Here is a 16,629-nt window from a genome sequence, read left to right as displayed (position 1 = left end):
GAGGATTAGCCTAGTGAGCCGCGGCGCCGTCTGTAACTCTGACTTTCAAGTAAAATAAATAAATATTAAAAAAAAAAAACGAAGGCCTGGTGGTCACCGTGGTACCTGCCCCAGGGAACGGCGCTTTTCTCAACAGAGAGACAGTAAAGGCTGCGTCCTCTGAGGATGCATCAAAAAGTGGGTGGAAAATGGAGGTTAAAACCTAAGTTAATTTGGGTGCAAAAAATTTTGAAATCTCTGCAGAGATGTTCATAATGTGGATTTTCTATGGACTTTTTGAGGACTGTTTGTACAATTTTTGTCATTTATTTTATTGTAGGAAATGATTCTAAGGAGACAGCACATCAGGAATCCTGTTTTGCTACTGAACCCCTGCTCTCTCTCCCTTGGCCCAGCTGTTTCATCCCATCTGCCAACATCCAAAACCGAGTTTGCAGGAAAATACCTCTAACAGTAGAATTCTGAAAGTTGACACAACAAAAGTAAAGTTAGAGTTCACTTATGTCCAGAATGGTTCCGTTTTGACTTGGAAAGTAAAAACCTGACAAAACTCAGCTTGCCAGCCTTGAATAAGCATGTGATTTTAATTAAGCCAATATTTTAATTAGGCCACCAAATTTAACTCTGTGTACATCTGTTCTATGTCATGCTCATGAATTAGTGATCTGGTATGCAACTGAATTTATCACTAGCTCCCGCGACTGCACGAATCATATAACTCAAGTTGGTGGTCAGGAGCCGACATGTTGACCTGATCATCCAAAGTATTCCAGTTGTCTTCGTGAAAATGCACTTGAAAATAAGGGGGTCCCACCAGGCTGGCAGGTTTTGTCCTTTCAGTCATCAACTTTTAATGAATGGCAAGTGTCTTTAGAGCTGAAGAATTTTCACATCTCAAAGTGTATTGTTTCAACATTTCTTCAGGTACTTTTCGGAAAATACTTAGCAGTGGAATGGATCTGACACCATTGCCAAGGTGAATGTAGCTACCCCAAAGCATTCACCCTTACGCAACAGCCAGCGTATGAGAGGGAATCATTTAGCTCCACAGTGTCAGAACCGGGCGGTGTGGCAAACTGCGCTACCACTGCGCTACCACTGTGCTTTTGGTGTGAGCTGCAAAAGTCCACGTACAGAAAGCCTCTGGGTTTTCATTGTAGCTGACTTACTGTGGACGCTGCCACTTCATTGATGTCCCTGAGTAATGAATTAGGTCACAGTTATATCTGTAAGTTCAAAGGTGGAAAAGCTAAACTTTTTTTTTTTTTTTTTTGACAGGCAGAGTGGACAGTGAGAGAGAGAGAGACAGAGAGAAAGGTCTTCCTTTGCCGTTGGTTCACCCTCCAATGGCCGCCGTGGCCGGCGCACCGTGCTGATCCGAAGCCAGGAGCTTCTCCTGGTCTCCCACCGGATGCAGGACCCAAGCACTTGGGCCATCCTCCACTGCCTTCCCGGGCCACAGCAGAGAGTTGGCCTGGAAGAGGAGCGACCGGGACAGAATCCGGCACCCTGACTGGGACTAGAACCCGGTGTGCCGGCGCCGCAGGCAGAGGATTAGCTTACTGAGCCGCGGCGCTGGCCCTTAGCACGATTTAGCAATGGGAACACATGAACTTCAATTACATACATGATACATGGATCTCAACATATTATGGAGCACAAGAAGCTAATCACACAGCATGCATGTTGTATGATTCCACTTACATGGAATTTCAAGCAAGGCAGAACTGACTTCTGGTGATAGAAATCAGAAGAGTGGTTTCGGAGGGGACAGGAGGCAGTGGAGATTCTGGGTGTTGCTGGTCTACCTACTCTTGGTCTGGAAGCTGGCTACTTAGATGTGTTCAAAATCTGAAAACCAATCCCAGGTATACTTTCAATTTCTATGCTCTAATTTATGCATTGTATAAGCTAACAACAAGCGTGCTTAGAGAATGCTTCTGCACTTTGTTACACTTATGTTCCGAAGACTAGAAAAGTTAAACTTATGTTTTAAAGACTGGAGAAGTTAAAAGAAATATCTATTCTCATGCTATCACAAACATTTTCAAGAGTTGGCAGAGTGTACATAATTAAAACAGTTGGGGGAAGACACATACACTTTATTTTATAAGACCTTTAATCAATTTAACTGAATAAATGTTAATGAAAATAAAAAATTACTGTTAACTGAAAATTAAAAAAATGTACATTTTTATCTACTTGAAAGGCAGGCAGAATGACACACTACACACATACACACGGAGAGGGAGAGGAAGAAAGAGAGGGAGGAAGAGAGAGAGAAAGAGTGAGAGACTGAGGTTGAACTCCCTCTCCAAATGCCTGCAGCCAGGTCTGCCGTATGGTGGCAGGAACCCAGAACCTGGCCCATCGATCTGTGTCCCAGGAGCACTAGCAGGAAGCCGGGTAGGAAGTGGAGTAGGTGGGACTTGGACCGGCTCTCTGATATGGGACCTGCGCCACCCAGGCAGTGGCTTAACCCACTGTGCTGCAATGCCCACTCCCGAAACTTCTGTGTGTATCGTAAGGTACCTAAGTTCTTGAGTTTGTACTTCGTAGACTCTATATAGAGTTTTGGTTATACCAATGTAACAAACACATCCCGTTCATCCCACGATTACTGTCTCCGTGCTGGGTTCTGAGCACGGGAGAGTTGCGGGAAAGTTCACAACCCTTCCAGCACCAAGGAACAAATACCGGACGCCTGTCAGAGTGAGGCTGGGAGTTAGCCTGGCCCGGGCAGGCTGTGGGTGGCTGGGGAGCACCGCCCGGCACCTGCCCCGGTGAGCAGTGGCACACAAGTGCCCAGCATCTGGGGCTCTTTCCATGTGGAGCCGTGGGGGCCACAATTTACACAGGAAACCAGCTGGTGTTTAAGAGGCTACAAACAAGAAACGCCCGTCCCCAACGGACAGAGCACGACTGTGAGCTGAACTGGGTGCTGGCCGGTGACACTGACCAGAGAAAGGGGCCTTGGCCCTGGTGCTGCCCTCCGGGGCCTGGCCACTCAAAGTACCACTCACGCTCCCCTGGGTTGCTGCAGCCCCGGGACGGGCAACTTCGTCCTTTCCCTGAGCCCCCCAGCTGGTGCTCACCGCGACACCAAGCCGCTGGCGAACAAGGCAGGGCGATGCCCAGAGACGTAGAGAAATGAACTCTCTGCATATTGGGAATGCACACCACTAAAACCAGCCCTGGGAGAGCCACGGGAGAAGTGGGCAAGGTTGGCACCGGCGCACTCACGCCACCTTTATTTGACAGATTTCTTCCAGGCACTCAGAGAATCCCTAAGTGGGGGAAAGTAGTCCTCCCAGCAGAGCGCGTGGCTCCCCGTGGATTCCACCTGCTCCTTCTGTAATCAGTCTCAGCTCTGGCTCAGCAGAATCCTCCCGGGGTCCCCGGTTCCCCGGCCTCGCCCTGCCTCCCCAGAGCTGCCTCACACGCAGAGGGGACAGAGCGCGCGAGGGGACGCGGGGTGCACAGGCTGGCTTCCCGGCAGCTTCGGTGTCCCCGCTCTGTTTGCCTGCCCACCAGAAAGCCGTCCAGCGGCTTCCGGTGCTGAGACCGCCAGGGAGAATGGCCTGCAGGAACAAGCCCGCTGGTCTAAGACGTTTTTGAGCAACCCTGGGGATTTAAACAAAACAACAACAAAAAATCACAGGGATAACAGACTACAAGCGTCAGGTGCACCTTTAAAAAGGCTGGGGCGTAGCTGCGCTGCCTGTTCTGCCAGGGACGCTGAAAAATGCCCTTTGACTTCAAGTAAAGAAAGCAGCACCAACCACGCAGAAAATGACTGCTCGCCCAGGGGCAAGGTGTCGCGCTTATTCGACAATGCCGGTTACCATCTAAGTCTTCTAACGCTAACGTACAAGTAACAAACCTTGCTTCAATACGCGACATCGGAAGTAGGCTTCTTTACCTTCTCACAAGTTCTGCCTTTTTTTTAAAAAAAAATTAATATGTTGCCTTTAATTGTTAGCTGCTATGTTAATATACTCAATGTACTCTTTCGCATTTAACTTTCAATATTCCTAGAAATCATACGGAGGAGCTACGGCCAGGAGCAGACTCTTGGTATTTTAGATATTTATGTCCGCATTTTTGACACTTCAAAATACCAAAGAGAATGGTGAGTTCTAGAACGTGAAGCTAGGGGTATATTCTAGTCCACATTCCCCTCTAAAATCCAGGAAAGTGAATTTTATATTAAAGAAAAAAAGACTGACAGAAAGATCCCCGCTTAATTCAGTCTAATGTACTAAATTCCACGAATAAAAGACGAGGAGCAGACCGACACACTTCAGTGACGACGCTCATCACTGAGACGTGGGCTACCGCCTGGAGCCATCCCTCGTGTTGGAGTAGGATCCAGAACCACTGAAGAAAATGATAAAGCAGTAGAAGAAAATCAGCCCAAGCTAACACAACTCAAAGATGACAACCCAGGAGAGGCGTTGGAAGAAACAGACTTTTGAAAAGAAAGACACACACACACACACACACACACACACACACAAAGAGGTCATGTGTTTTCTAAGAAATAAAAAGGGAAAATAAAGACAAAAAATAGGGCCAGCGCCGTGGCTTAGCAGGTAAAGCCTCTGCCTGCAGTGCTGGCATCCCATATGAGCGCTGGTTCTAGTCCAGGCTGCTCCACTTCCTTTCCAGCTCTCTGCTGTGGCCTGGGAAAGCAGTGGAGGATGGCCCGAGTGCTTGGGCTCCTGCACCCGCATGGGAGACCCGGAAGAAGCTCCTGGCTCCTGGCTCCTGGCTTTGGGTCGGCGCAGCTCCAGCTGCTGCAGCCAACTGGGGAGTGAACCAGTGGATGGAAGACTTCTCTCTCTCTCTCTGCTTCTCTTTCTCTCTCTGTGTAACTCTACCTTTCAAGTAAAATAAAGTAAATCTTTAAAAAAAAAAAGACAAAAAATATAGAAGAAGCGGCTGATCTGGGCGCTGGCTCGGAAGGGAGCTGCCCTGTGAGAGCGACGCGGCAGGAGGGAAGGAAGCTGGCGTGGGCCTTGCAGTCTGGGAGGGCCCGGCTTCCACACGTAAGGTGCGGGGCCTCCACAAACGCCCCCCCGGAAGCTTTCCAGGCCCAGTGGTCGCTTCTGCCGTGAGGCCGGACCCTGGAAATCAGCCCTTGCTTTGCCGCCCCGCCCTCCTGGCTCCCTGCTCACCCTCCTAGCGCTCATCAGTCTCACTCGAGTTTTCCTTCCTCTGCCAGCCTCCCAGGGATCGCTGTTCCGGACAACACATTTCTGTTTTCTCTTTCCTTAAATTCTCCCCCTGGACAATAATATAGGATTTCAGCTTTGCTATGTATCTATGGTCAATTATCAAATCTGCACTTTTAGCTCCAGTCTTCCTCCTTACACCTTTGTATCCAACTACTAATGAGAGTTCTCCCCCGAATACCCCTAGTTTCCTTCCCTGGCAAGCTTGTCGCCCACCCAGCCCAACTTATCCACCCTTTTCTGCTACTGTACAAATAATTTAAGTTTTTGCTGTTTACTGTACTAAAAAAAAATCTCCTAATACTCCTATACTTCCTGTATCCCCGTTTCTTCTCCTTAACGATGCTGCTCTTGGTCAGACAACATTACTGCCTTTATTTTGTCACTATTCAGTCACCGCCTGGTCCCCTCCTCTTCCCCTGACCACAGCTGTCCTCTGTAGCACTACTGCTATTTCAGAATGCGCGTGCACTAACGGATTTGTTTTATACCAAATCTCTCTATATTCTAAGTAATAGAACTTCTCAAGTTATTTGGTAAAGTGAGAGGAGTGTGTGTGGGGGGGAGGGAGAGGAGGGGGGGAGGGAGGGAGGGAGAGAAGGGGGAGGAGAGGGAGAAGGAAAGGGGGGAGGGCGTGGGAGAGAGGGGGGAGGGCGTGGGAGAGAGGGAGGGAGGGAGGGAGAGAAGGGGGAGGGGGGAGAGAGAGGGAGGGAGGGAGGGAGTAGAAGAAAGAGAGAGGGAGGGAAGGAGGGAGTGGAAGAAAGACAGAGAGAGGGAGGGAGGGAGGGAGAGAAGGGGGAGAGAGAGGGAGGGAGGGAGGGAGAGAAGGGGGAGAGAGAGGGAGGGAGGGAGTGGAAGAAAGACAGAGAGAGGGAGGGAGGGAGGGAGGGAGAGAAGGGGGAGGGGAGGGGGAAGGAAAGGGGGGAGGGAGGGAGTGGGAGAGTGGGAGAGAGAGGGAGAGAGGGAGAAAGAGAGAGAGGGAGGGAGGGAGGGAGGAGGGGCTCCTTCAGAGGAGACCACCCCCGCGTCCCCTCAGGGTCCAGTAACTCAATTTTCCATCTATTTTGAGAGCACTCTCCCCTAGCCCTGGCCTCGTCTTTCCAGTGACCACAAGTGGCCAGCGGAATACCTCTCAGACCTCTGTGCTCCACAGCGCCCTCTTGCTGTGAAGTCCGCGTGTCTCACTCACAGCTGGAGTTGTTTGCATTGCTTGGCTCCGCAGCAGCTGCGACAACACGGTTACGTAAGGGCTCCCACTGCTGCCAGTCCTCACCCCGCCAGTCCTCACCCCGCCAGTCCTCACCCCGCCAGTCCTCACCCCTCCAGTCCTCACCCCGTCCCACACTTCCTTTCCTTTGCTATTGCACCAGCGTGTGAAATGCCTCCCCGATCTCCTGCAGAGACGCTTGTTCATCGCCTCCTTGAATTACGCTCGCTCCCCTTTCATCTCTCCCTGCTTGAATCATTCTAAATATTATTAATGTCACATCAATCAAATGCTCGCTCCAACCCCTTCATGGCATCCGCGCTGTCTTGAGAAATAATACAGAATGTCACTAATATTAAAATTCCCCACCAATTTGTCCCATCTCCATCTCCTGCTGTTCCCCAACCATCTAGGCCAAAGTAGGCCTCTAAGTTCTTTAATCAAAGCATTTTTCTTGCTGTAGTGATTGGAAACTTTTCATTTCCTCATAGAAAACTGCATTAAGCATCCCAATGGTGTTTTGGGCATAAATCTCTTACTGCTCTCATCATAGGACTGTAAGTTCCTCTTATGACATATACAACGATTTTCCTAAAACTATGTCATATTTAATATTCACAGTTAGGTGAGATATTATTCACATTCAATTGCTATGATTGAAATATCTGCATTCAAAGATTCCAGTACGACAGTACGAGACTGCGATATTTAATACCTAGATAATTAACGTAACACAAAATACTCTGCCTATGCAGTTCATTACACGACGCCCCCATTCTGCTAATGATAATTTAGCTTGTACTGGACCCATTCTGCCACGGACAATGGTGATAACTCGATCATACTTAAAAACAAGTATTGAGAACACTGGAGATCAGCTGAGAACAAAGACTGGAGTTTTTCACTTGAGGAACTCTCCCCAATTCATTTCCTCTCCAAAGACTAGCCAGGAATGAGCAGGAAAATAAAGGTGAAGGCTGTCTACCCTGAAAAATCAAATAGCAGAGGTGTAAAATATCACATCAGCTGAAAAGCCAGGGCAGGTACACAGAACCCGAGGCAGGCACGGGCACCTGTGTGCCCCCTGTCCGTCTCCTTGGCTGACACCTGAGCGGCACGTGCGAGACCCTGATGAGAGCCACTGCAGGGCTGAAGAGGCCGGCTCCTGAGGCTGCCGGAGCTGAGTCTGAGTCCAGCCCAGTGACCCATCTTCCAGTACAGAAACAAACCTTCTTCAAAAGATCACAGAATCCAGAATCTTGAAAATATGTAATGTCCGGTATACAATCAAAAATAACCTGACATGCAGCAAACAGTCGGATCCATCATCAAGAGAAAGAACAGTTGGGGCAAACTGACCCTGAGATCCGGCAGGTGTTAAAAGGAGGAAGTACGGAATTTAAAATGGCTGTGAAAAACACAGCCAAGAGCGTCAAGTAAACCACAGTCATACGACTACAAAATATGGTGGGAATGCTCGATATGGAAATGGAATCAAAATGGAAAATTCTAGAACACAAAAGTCCAAGATCTGCCTGGAACATGAATGGGGTCAGTGTGAGTTAGTGTATTGGAGATGTTGGAAGAAAGGTTACTGAAAATATTTATTTCATCTGAGGAGTTGAGGAAAAAGACTGACTTTTAAAGTCTTAATGACTTGTGGGACAATGCCTACAATTCCAATGCCTAGAAAGGCGGGAGGGTAGCAAGCAAAAATGCAGTGAAGGAGCAGTGGCCCAAACTCTGCCCGATTCGATGCAAACGTAAACGTAGGCATCCGAGAATCTCAGCACCCTAAGAACAGAGACACCGATCTCCACCAGCTCTGCAGACTCAAAGGCAAGAGACAGAAACATGGCTTATAAGCAAACATAAAGATACAACCTTGAGGGGCTACGGCCGCAGTGGCGTAGCGGGTAAAGCCACGGCCTGCAGTGCCAGCATCCCATATGGGTGCCAGTTCAAGTCCCGGCTGCTCCACTTCTGATCCAGCTCTCTGCTGTGGCCTGGGAAAGCAGTAGAAGATGGCCCAAGTCCTTGGGCCCCTGCACCCATGTGGGAGACCTGGAAGAAGCTCCTGGCTCCTGGCTTCGGATCAGCACAGCTCCAGCTGTTGTGGCCATCTGGGGAGTGAAGCAGAGGATGGAAGAACTCTCTCTCTGCCTCTCCTTCTCTCTGTGTAACTCTGACTTGCAAATAAATAAATAAATCTTAAAAAAAAGATAAAACCTTGAAAGATAAAGCAATTACAAACAGAGTACAGTCGATATGGACTAACCATTACTTTGGAAAGAAGTTAGAAGGAAAGAGAGAATTACTAAAAGGAAACAACAACAACAATAAAAAAAAAAAAAAAAACCACAAAAACCCACTAAGGCTAAATGCCTGCCCCAAACCAGAATTCTTTATCCAGGAAAGACACCTTTCAAAACCAAAGGGGAAATAAGGGCATTTTCAGATCAACGAAAACAGAGAATCTGTTGCCAGCACATCCGCCCACAAGGTGCACTCGCACAGACTCTGACTTTGTATACTTGAGCACACCTCCGCGCACGCCGCATGTCTGGATGCCTGTGTATACCCTGACTTTTCACTGGCCTGACTGGCCTTCTAGAACTCTGAAGTTATATTAATTACATCATCGGCACCATTTCTTTAAAATGATTCAACAAATACGCTGTGAGGTAGCCGCAGCTGCGCATGCTACTTTACAACCAGGCATGGCTTGCTAACATTTAAAATATGCTGAGGAGGGGTCAGCAATGTGGCACAGCCTGTGGTGCCTGTACCTGGGAAAGCAGTGGAAGGTGGCCACGTGCTTGGGCCCCCGCACTCATGTGCGGGTTCTAGGCTCCCGGCTTCAGCCTGGCCCAGCCCTGGTCATTGTGGCCATTTGGGAAGTGAGCCAGTGGATAGAAGATCTCACTCTCTCATTCTCTTTGTAACTCTTTCAAATAACTAGATTTGCTTTAAAATAAATAAACTATGCTAATGAAAACTCCCTATGAGGGTAGCTGACAGCTGAAGTGCCTCAGTCAAGGGCACTTTCTAATCACTTCAAATTTTGCTAATTATATGTGCACCTGAGTGTTACCCAGCAGACTGAATATCAGAAATAACTTTTAGCTGTGAAATTAATTATAGCTTTGTATCTGGTGGCTAGAAGTATACTACAGTCACTGCTACCCTTTCACAAGTGGGGTATAAGAAGATTCTAGATGCTTGATCATAGAACATTTAGACGTCCGTTTTATCTGTGCTCCACCTCATCACAGGATTCTGCCTTCAGAACTAAATGAAGGCTAGCAGATCTTGACATCAGAGTATCGTTCATGTGCGTCATCCCACTCCTAGGAATTTAACCGAAGGAAATGAAATCAGCATATGGAAGAGTTACCTGTACCCCATGTCCACTGCAGCTGAATTCATAATAGCTAAGATATAGAATCAACCCAGAAGCCCATCAACTTTGCCTGGATGAAGAAAATGTGTAACATATACACTACGGAATATTACTCAGCTGTAAAAAAGAACGAAATCCTGTCTTTCGCAACAAAATGGATGCAATTGCAAGCCATGATACTTACAGAAATAAGCCAGTCCCAAAAAGACAGATACTATTTGTTTTCACTGATCTGTGGTAACTAATAGAGTGAAATATATATGAGAAAAATTCACATTTTGAGAATTGATTATTGTTTATAGCCCTTGTCTCTACTGTTGAGGAGCAGTGTTTTTTTCCTTCTTTTTGTTGAATTCTTTATTTAGTGGAGAGTTAATCTTATGAGTATAAATACGCTGAAAGTGTGTCATTGCAAAAATTTGAAGAAAAATAAGGAAGGAGGAGGGAGGGAAGGGTGGGACGTCTCACTGTGCTCCTAAATCTGTATGTATGAAATACGTGGAATTTGTCCCCTTTATATAAACTTAACAAATCGTTAAGAAATAAAGGAAACTGAGGTAAAGTGTTTCAGGGTGCGGGAGATAAATCCGACGTCAAAGTTCATCCAGTTTGTGGGCGCAGGGTCTGTGGCTGGTCTCTGAGCCCACTTACTAGGAAAGACTGTTGGTGTGCAGAATTCGGCTTTTGAGCATCACCCGCCCAGAGGTGGGCTCTCAGGGGAAGAGGCCACAGCCCTCCCCCCACCCGCCCAGCGGTGGGCTCTCAGGGGAAGAGGGGTACGGCCCTCCCCCCACCCGCCCAGCGGTGGGTGGGCTCTCAGGGGAAGAGGCCACAGCCCTCCCCCCACCTGCCCGGCCAGGGGTGGACTCTAAGGGGAAGTGGGGTACAGCCCTCCCCCGACCCGCCCAGCGGTGGGCTCTCAGGGGAAGAGGGGTACGGCCCTCCCCCCACCCGCCCAGCGGTGGACTCTAAGGGGAAGGGGGTACAGCCCTCCCCCGACCCGCCCAGCGGTGGGCTCTCAGGGGAAGAGGGGTACAGCCCTCCCCTGACCCGCCCAGCGGTGGGCTATCAGGGGAAGAGGCCACAGCCCTCCCCCGACCCGCCCAGCGGTGGGCTCTCAGGGGAAGAGGGGTACGGCCCTCCCCGCTGCCCTTATCTTCAGTCTGAAAATCTTCCCGTTCTGCACACCCCAGCTCACCTGACTGGGTAAAGGGAATTACATGATTGCAAAGTCTCTGCCCGGCCTTCGTAAAACACAGTGCGTATCGCTTTATTTATTATATAAATTACGTGGGTGCCGGTAAAATCAATAAAGAACATTATGACCACGATGGAGAGCACAGTTTGATGCTAATAAACGTACTTTAAGTGGGTAAATGAAGGCAATGGCCTTGCTCAGAGAGGGATATGTAGAGAATTACTCAGTGCGCAGATTTTACGGATGATAAGGATTTCTAAGCCCAGAGAGCTCACTCGTGCACCACAGACACCTTTGTCTTCCTTGGGAAGAAATACCACTGTGTGTCTCCTGAAGTCAAGTCGTTGCCGTGAGCACAGTGATCTTACCTTCGAGTGGTATCCGACTCTGACGAAGGCACACAGGGGGTCGAAAGCTCCCGTCCCGCAGGCCAGAAGGTGGGTCCTGTTATAGTGATGCAAAACTCGAATGTAATTTGCACACTCACTCTGGTGGAGGAAAAAAAGGAGAAAATCGGTTAGTGTAATAACAAACGTTTAGTCCTTTTTTAGAAAAATGTTTGCTTCTTATGAAATCTTACGTTTTACCACAAAGTCTCCCTTGGGTGGAGGAGGCGAGGACAGATGGGAAGATGAGGGGGACCCCGGAGGGGAGAAGCGGGGACCCAACTCATATTCCAGTACGCGGTGATCGGGACTGTACTGTTTATCAGGTGTTCTAGCTCATGGTTGAGGAACAGAAAAAGCCCGATTGAGAAATCTGTTCAAGCGTGCAGAGTTGCATGGCAATATGTCCTCCTAAGTAACTAAGTTATCCCCAATGCTGTCTTTTTAGCCCAATATAAACAATGAATCAGCATAAAGTCACAAGGCCAATTATTAGAAAAGCTTCATTATTCGTCAGGAAATACGCACAGACTTTGAGGCATCACAGAATTTGGATATTTTGGAAAATTACTCTTATAGCCTCAAATTCATAAATACGTGTTCAGAGAGAATTTTCAGGTACATGGAAAGCTAGTAACAAAAATCACACTGTAGGGGCCGGCGCCGTGGCTCACTTGGTTAATCCTCCACCTGCGGCGCCGGCATCCCACATGGGCACCGGGTTCTAGTCCCGGTTGCCCCTCTTCCAGTCCAGTTCTCTGCTGTGGCCCGGGAGTGCAGTGGAGGATGGCCCAGGTGCTTGGGCCCTGCACCCCATGGGAGACCAGGAGGAAGCACCTGGCTCCTGGCTTCGGATCGGCGCAGCGCGCTGGCTGTAGCAGCCATTTGGGGAGTGAACCAACGGAAGGAAGACCTTTCTCTCTGCCTTTCTCTCTCACTGTCTATAATTCTACCTGTCAAATAATAAAACATATATATATGTGTATATATATATACGTATATATATATGTATATATATATAAATTTAACAAAATCACAGTGTAGTGTGAGATCCCTGTAAGGTTACAGTCCAGGGGTGCACAGAGTTTTTCTGTAAGGACCACACTGACATTTATTTCGTCTGGGGGGGCCATGTGGTCTCTGTGGCAGCTGCTCACCTCTGCACTACAGCATGAAAACAGAGGCAATCCCAACTGAACGTGCGTGGCTGTGTTCCAATAAAACTTTATTTACAAGAATAGACTACTGGCCACATCTGGCTCAGTTTGCCAAGGCTGGCATTCAACTGGAAGTTTCTTGTGGACAGAATCCATTTTGCACATCTCTGTGCTCCCCAGTCAATCACCCAGGGCCCAATACGTGCTACACACGTAACAATGCTGTAATACAATCGTCTCTGGGTGAGTTTTATGATCAATGTGCTGAATGAAAAAAACAGTTTAAAACTGTTTCAAAGCCAACTTGGTGACATTAATTCTAGCAAACACCCTCCTGGAAAGTTAGGTGTTGCTATTCCGTTAATAATAACGATGAAATACACAATAATACATTTATTTATTATGTATCAACAAAGAAATACTAATAAATGATGAAAAATATGAAACCTCAAGTGCCAAATATTCTCTTGAAATCAGTACATGAAATAATTGGTACAGGTAATGCTTTATAAGGACAGCGTTGGGATGAACAGGTTAGCAGACTCACGTCACCATCCGTGATTGACTGGGACAACAGCATGTCTTCAGCAAGAGTGAGGAAGGGAATATTGAGTGATCTGGGGGCACACAGATACGTTTAACTCTTCTACACTGTGTCCTGGAGGTGACCCACACAGTTGGCAGCATCTGGTCATGCGGGCAGGGAGCAAGTGTTCTGTTCTCACGGCGCCGTGCCTGTGTCTCCGCTCCTAGCACACTGCCACATCTCGGCAGGAGCCGATCAGACCGCATTTTGGCTCAGTGGAGCTCAGACTGACGTGGCCCAGGAGTGTGTTCAATTAGTCAGTGTGTGGGCTGAGGCAGTAAGAATGTGTTGACTTACTGCTTGGCTATGACCCAGTTGCTACAGAAAACCCAGAGCCGATAGGATGTGTGTTGACTTTTTACATGGCATGCTTTTTCTTATTACAAAGAGGACAAGTTCACTCTCAAAGGCACGTCCGCAGGCCTTCCCCCGAGGTGAGCCTGTCATCAGCTCAGCCAGTGCTCCCAGCATGCCGAAGTCCTTTCACCGTGTCTGGTGTGCTAGGGACGGTGTCAAGGCAGCTGCTGGGTAGGCACTTTCCCACTCACACACCGCAGAGAAAGGACAGAAAAGACAACATCGCTTCTGGAAGTGGGAGACGCTCAGACCGTTCTGGGCCAGGTCAACACGCGTGCGGCCTCTGTGCGCTCGCACTTTGCTTTCTGATTCACTCTCAAGACAGAGTGAGATCACATCAAGCTAAAAAATCACCTGCAATGATTTTCCTCTCAGAGACATAGGAAATACGCATCAGCAAGAGGAACGTGTAAAATAGAACAAAATCAAAAACCAAGGTGATGGCGCCTTGGCTCCCTTTAACTCTGTATTGAGATTAATTGTTATATAACTGTATATAATAAGCATACATAGTTTTTCTCCAGAACTACATTGTGTATATGCTTTTATTCTTTTTTTTTTTTTTTTTTTTGACAGGCAGAGTGGACAGTGAGAGAGAGAGACAGAGAGAAAGGTGTTCCTTTTGCCATTGGTTCACCCTCCAATGGCCGCCACGGCTGGCACGCTGCAGCCGGCGCACCGCGCTGATCCAAAGGCAGGAGCCAGGAGCCAGGTGCTTTTCCTGGTCTCCCATGGGGTGCAGGGCCCAAGCACCTGGGCCATCCTCCACTGCACTCCCTGGCCACAGCAGAGGGCTGGCCTGGAAGAGGGGCAACTGGGACAGAATCCGGCGCCCCGACCGGGACTAGAACCCGGGGTGCCGGCGCCACTAGGCGGAGGATTAGCCTAGTGAGCCGCGGCACCGGCCTGTGTATATGCTTTTAAAGAGCGAATAAAAGTTTGGTGAGTCAATCTTTTGTGGTTGACCAGAGACACATTTATTTATTTATTTATTTTTTAAAAATTTTTGACAGGCAGAGTGGACAGTGAGAGAGAGAGACAGAGAGAAAGGTCTTCCTTTGCCATTGGTTCACCCCCCAATGGCTGCCGCGGCTGGCGCACCGCACTGATCCAAAGCCAGGAGCCAGGTGCTTCTCCTGGTCTCCCATGGGGTGCAGGGCCCAAGCACTTGGGCCATCCTCCACTGCACTCCCTGGCCACAGCATAGAGCTGGCCTGGAAGAGAGGCAACCGGGACAGAATCCGGCGCCCCGACTGGGACTAGAACCCGGTGTGCCGGCGCCGCAAGGCGGAGGATTAGCCTAGTGAGCCACAGCGCCGGCCCAGAGACACATTTATAAGGACTGACACTTACTGCGTCTTTTCCTTTCATGATGCATTCCTCTATTTTTGGTGCTGCACTCGGCCAGTGTATCTGAAACAAAGACAACGCACCATTATGGCAACTGCATGTAAAAAGAAACCGTAGTGCAAAGCCATTTCACTTTCCTTTAGAATCCAACACATTTCTGTTTTGTTCCATTTTCTGAGACGAGAAAAGAAGGTTTTTATCTCCTTCACATAATTATTGGCGTCATTAGGAAACTTAGCTCTGAGTTTTTGCTTCATGCTAACTTTATTTTTAAAACCCTTTGTGAAGGCTCATTTCAAGTCTCTGCCCGTGAGAGACCATTGGCCCCTTAACCACCACTGCTCCTGGCTAAGTGCTGGCCTTTCTCCTGAACCTGTGTGTCCATGCACCTGACCGTCTGTCCATCCAGCGCAGGCTCCTTTGCATTTTCACCACTTAGCACAGAACCTGGTGGGGATTTGCCGTAACACCTGCTGTCTGAACGACTCCTTGAACACTGCTCCACAGGGCATCTCCCAGCAAAATACTACACTGCATCTGGCATTCGTTTTTGAGCCACTGTTTAACTTTTCCAACTAGACAGCAGGACGTCTTCATTACATTTCAAGTTTGTCGCTGTCTTCCTTGGGGGGAGGAGGAGGGAGCGAGCGAGCAAGCGAGCGCACCCTTGGGAATTCTTCATCTCCAGGAGCACCTGGCTGAGAACGCAGGCAGGAGTCAGCACGTGTTCACTGGTCTCACAAATTTCCGACCAGCAAATTTACTCGTTTCATGAAAAATACTCTGTTAGTGTTTTCGTGTTGAATTACTTTTGTTCGTTCTCCTTTTGCTCAGCTGCAGAACTGACCGCACCACGTGCCAGCCATCGTGGTCAGAACCTCATCTCACTCTTTCTTCCCGTTGCTTTACAAACTCACGTGCCGAGGTTGCGTCTGCTGTCCTGCAGGATTCCTGGAAGTGACCCTGCTCGGTCCAGAAAAGCCTCTTTCTCTTTCTCGCCCGTGTCTTTCCTTCCGCTGCGCTTTGCTCTCATCCTCTCAGGAGACAACCACTGGGGCTGTTTCTGGGTACTTGCTAATTTGTATATATTACTTTAAAAAAAAATTTTTTTTTGACAGGCAGAGTGGACATTGAGAGAGAGAGACAGAGCGAAAGGCCTTCCTTTGCCGTTGGTTCACCCTCCAATGGCCGCCGCGGCTGGTGCGCTGCGGCTGGCGTACCGCGCTGATCTGATGGCAGGAGCCAGGTGCTTTTCCTGGTCTCCCATGGGGTACAGGGCCCAAGCACTTGGGCCATCCTCCACTGCACTCCCTGGCCACAGCAGAGAGCTGGCCTGGAAGAGGGGCAACCGGGACAGAATCCGGCGCCCCGACCGGGACTAGAACCCCTGTGCCGGCGCCGCAAGGCAGAGGATTAGCCTAGTGAGCCGTGGCGCCGGCCATATATATATTACTTTTTTAAAAAAATATTAATTTTCATTTTATTTGACAGTCAGAAATAGAGACAGAGGGAGAGAAGGAGAGAAGGAGAGAGGGAGAGAGGGAGAGAGGGAGATTGTCCATCAGCTGGTCCACTGCCCAAATGCCTGGCACAGACTGGACAACGCCAGGAGCCTGAACCCCAGCCCAGGTCTCCCAGGGGTGGGGCAGGGACCCAGGGACTGCACGTGATCACCTGCTGCCTCCTAGGATGCGCGTTGGCTGGACTGGAGCAGCTGGGACTCAAACCGTCACTCTGACAGGGGATGG

At 48.8% G+C, this 16,629-nt stretch overlaps 1 protein-coding gene across 2 annotated transcripts in view; it reads right to left on the bottom strand.

The window, feature by feature from the left end:
* Window positions 1–16,629, bottom strand: part of SEMA3E (semaphorin 3E) — a 245,100-nt gene that overhangs the window by 62,900 nt on the left and 165,571 nt on the right. For both annotated transcript variants that reach the window (XM_051853020.2, XM_051853021.2), the window contains exons 3-4: window positions 14,885–14,944; window positions 11,414–11,533 (exon numbers count right to left, since the gene is read on the bottom strand). In XM_051853020.2, the coding sequence (XP_051708980.2) occupies window positions 11,414–11,533; window positions 14,885–14,944 (180 nt within the window). The remainder of the gene's footprint in view (window positions 1–11,413; window positions 11,534–14,884; window positions 14,945–16,629) is intronic.

The sequence above is a fragment of the Oryctolagus cuniculus genome, chromosome 16, assembly GCF_964237555.1.
Source record: "Oryctolagus cuniculus chromosome 16, mOryCun1.1, whole genome shotgun sequence".
In the NCBI taxonomy this organism is placed as follows: domain Eukaryota; kingdom Metazoa; phylum Chordata; class Mammalia; order Lagomorpha; family Leporidae; genus Oryctolagus; species Oryctolagus cuniculus.
Note: the sequence above shows the minus strand (reverse complement) of the source record. Positions and strands in the feature narration are given on the sequence as shown.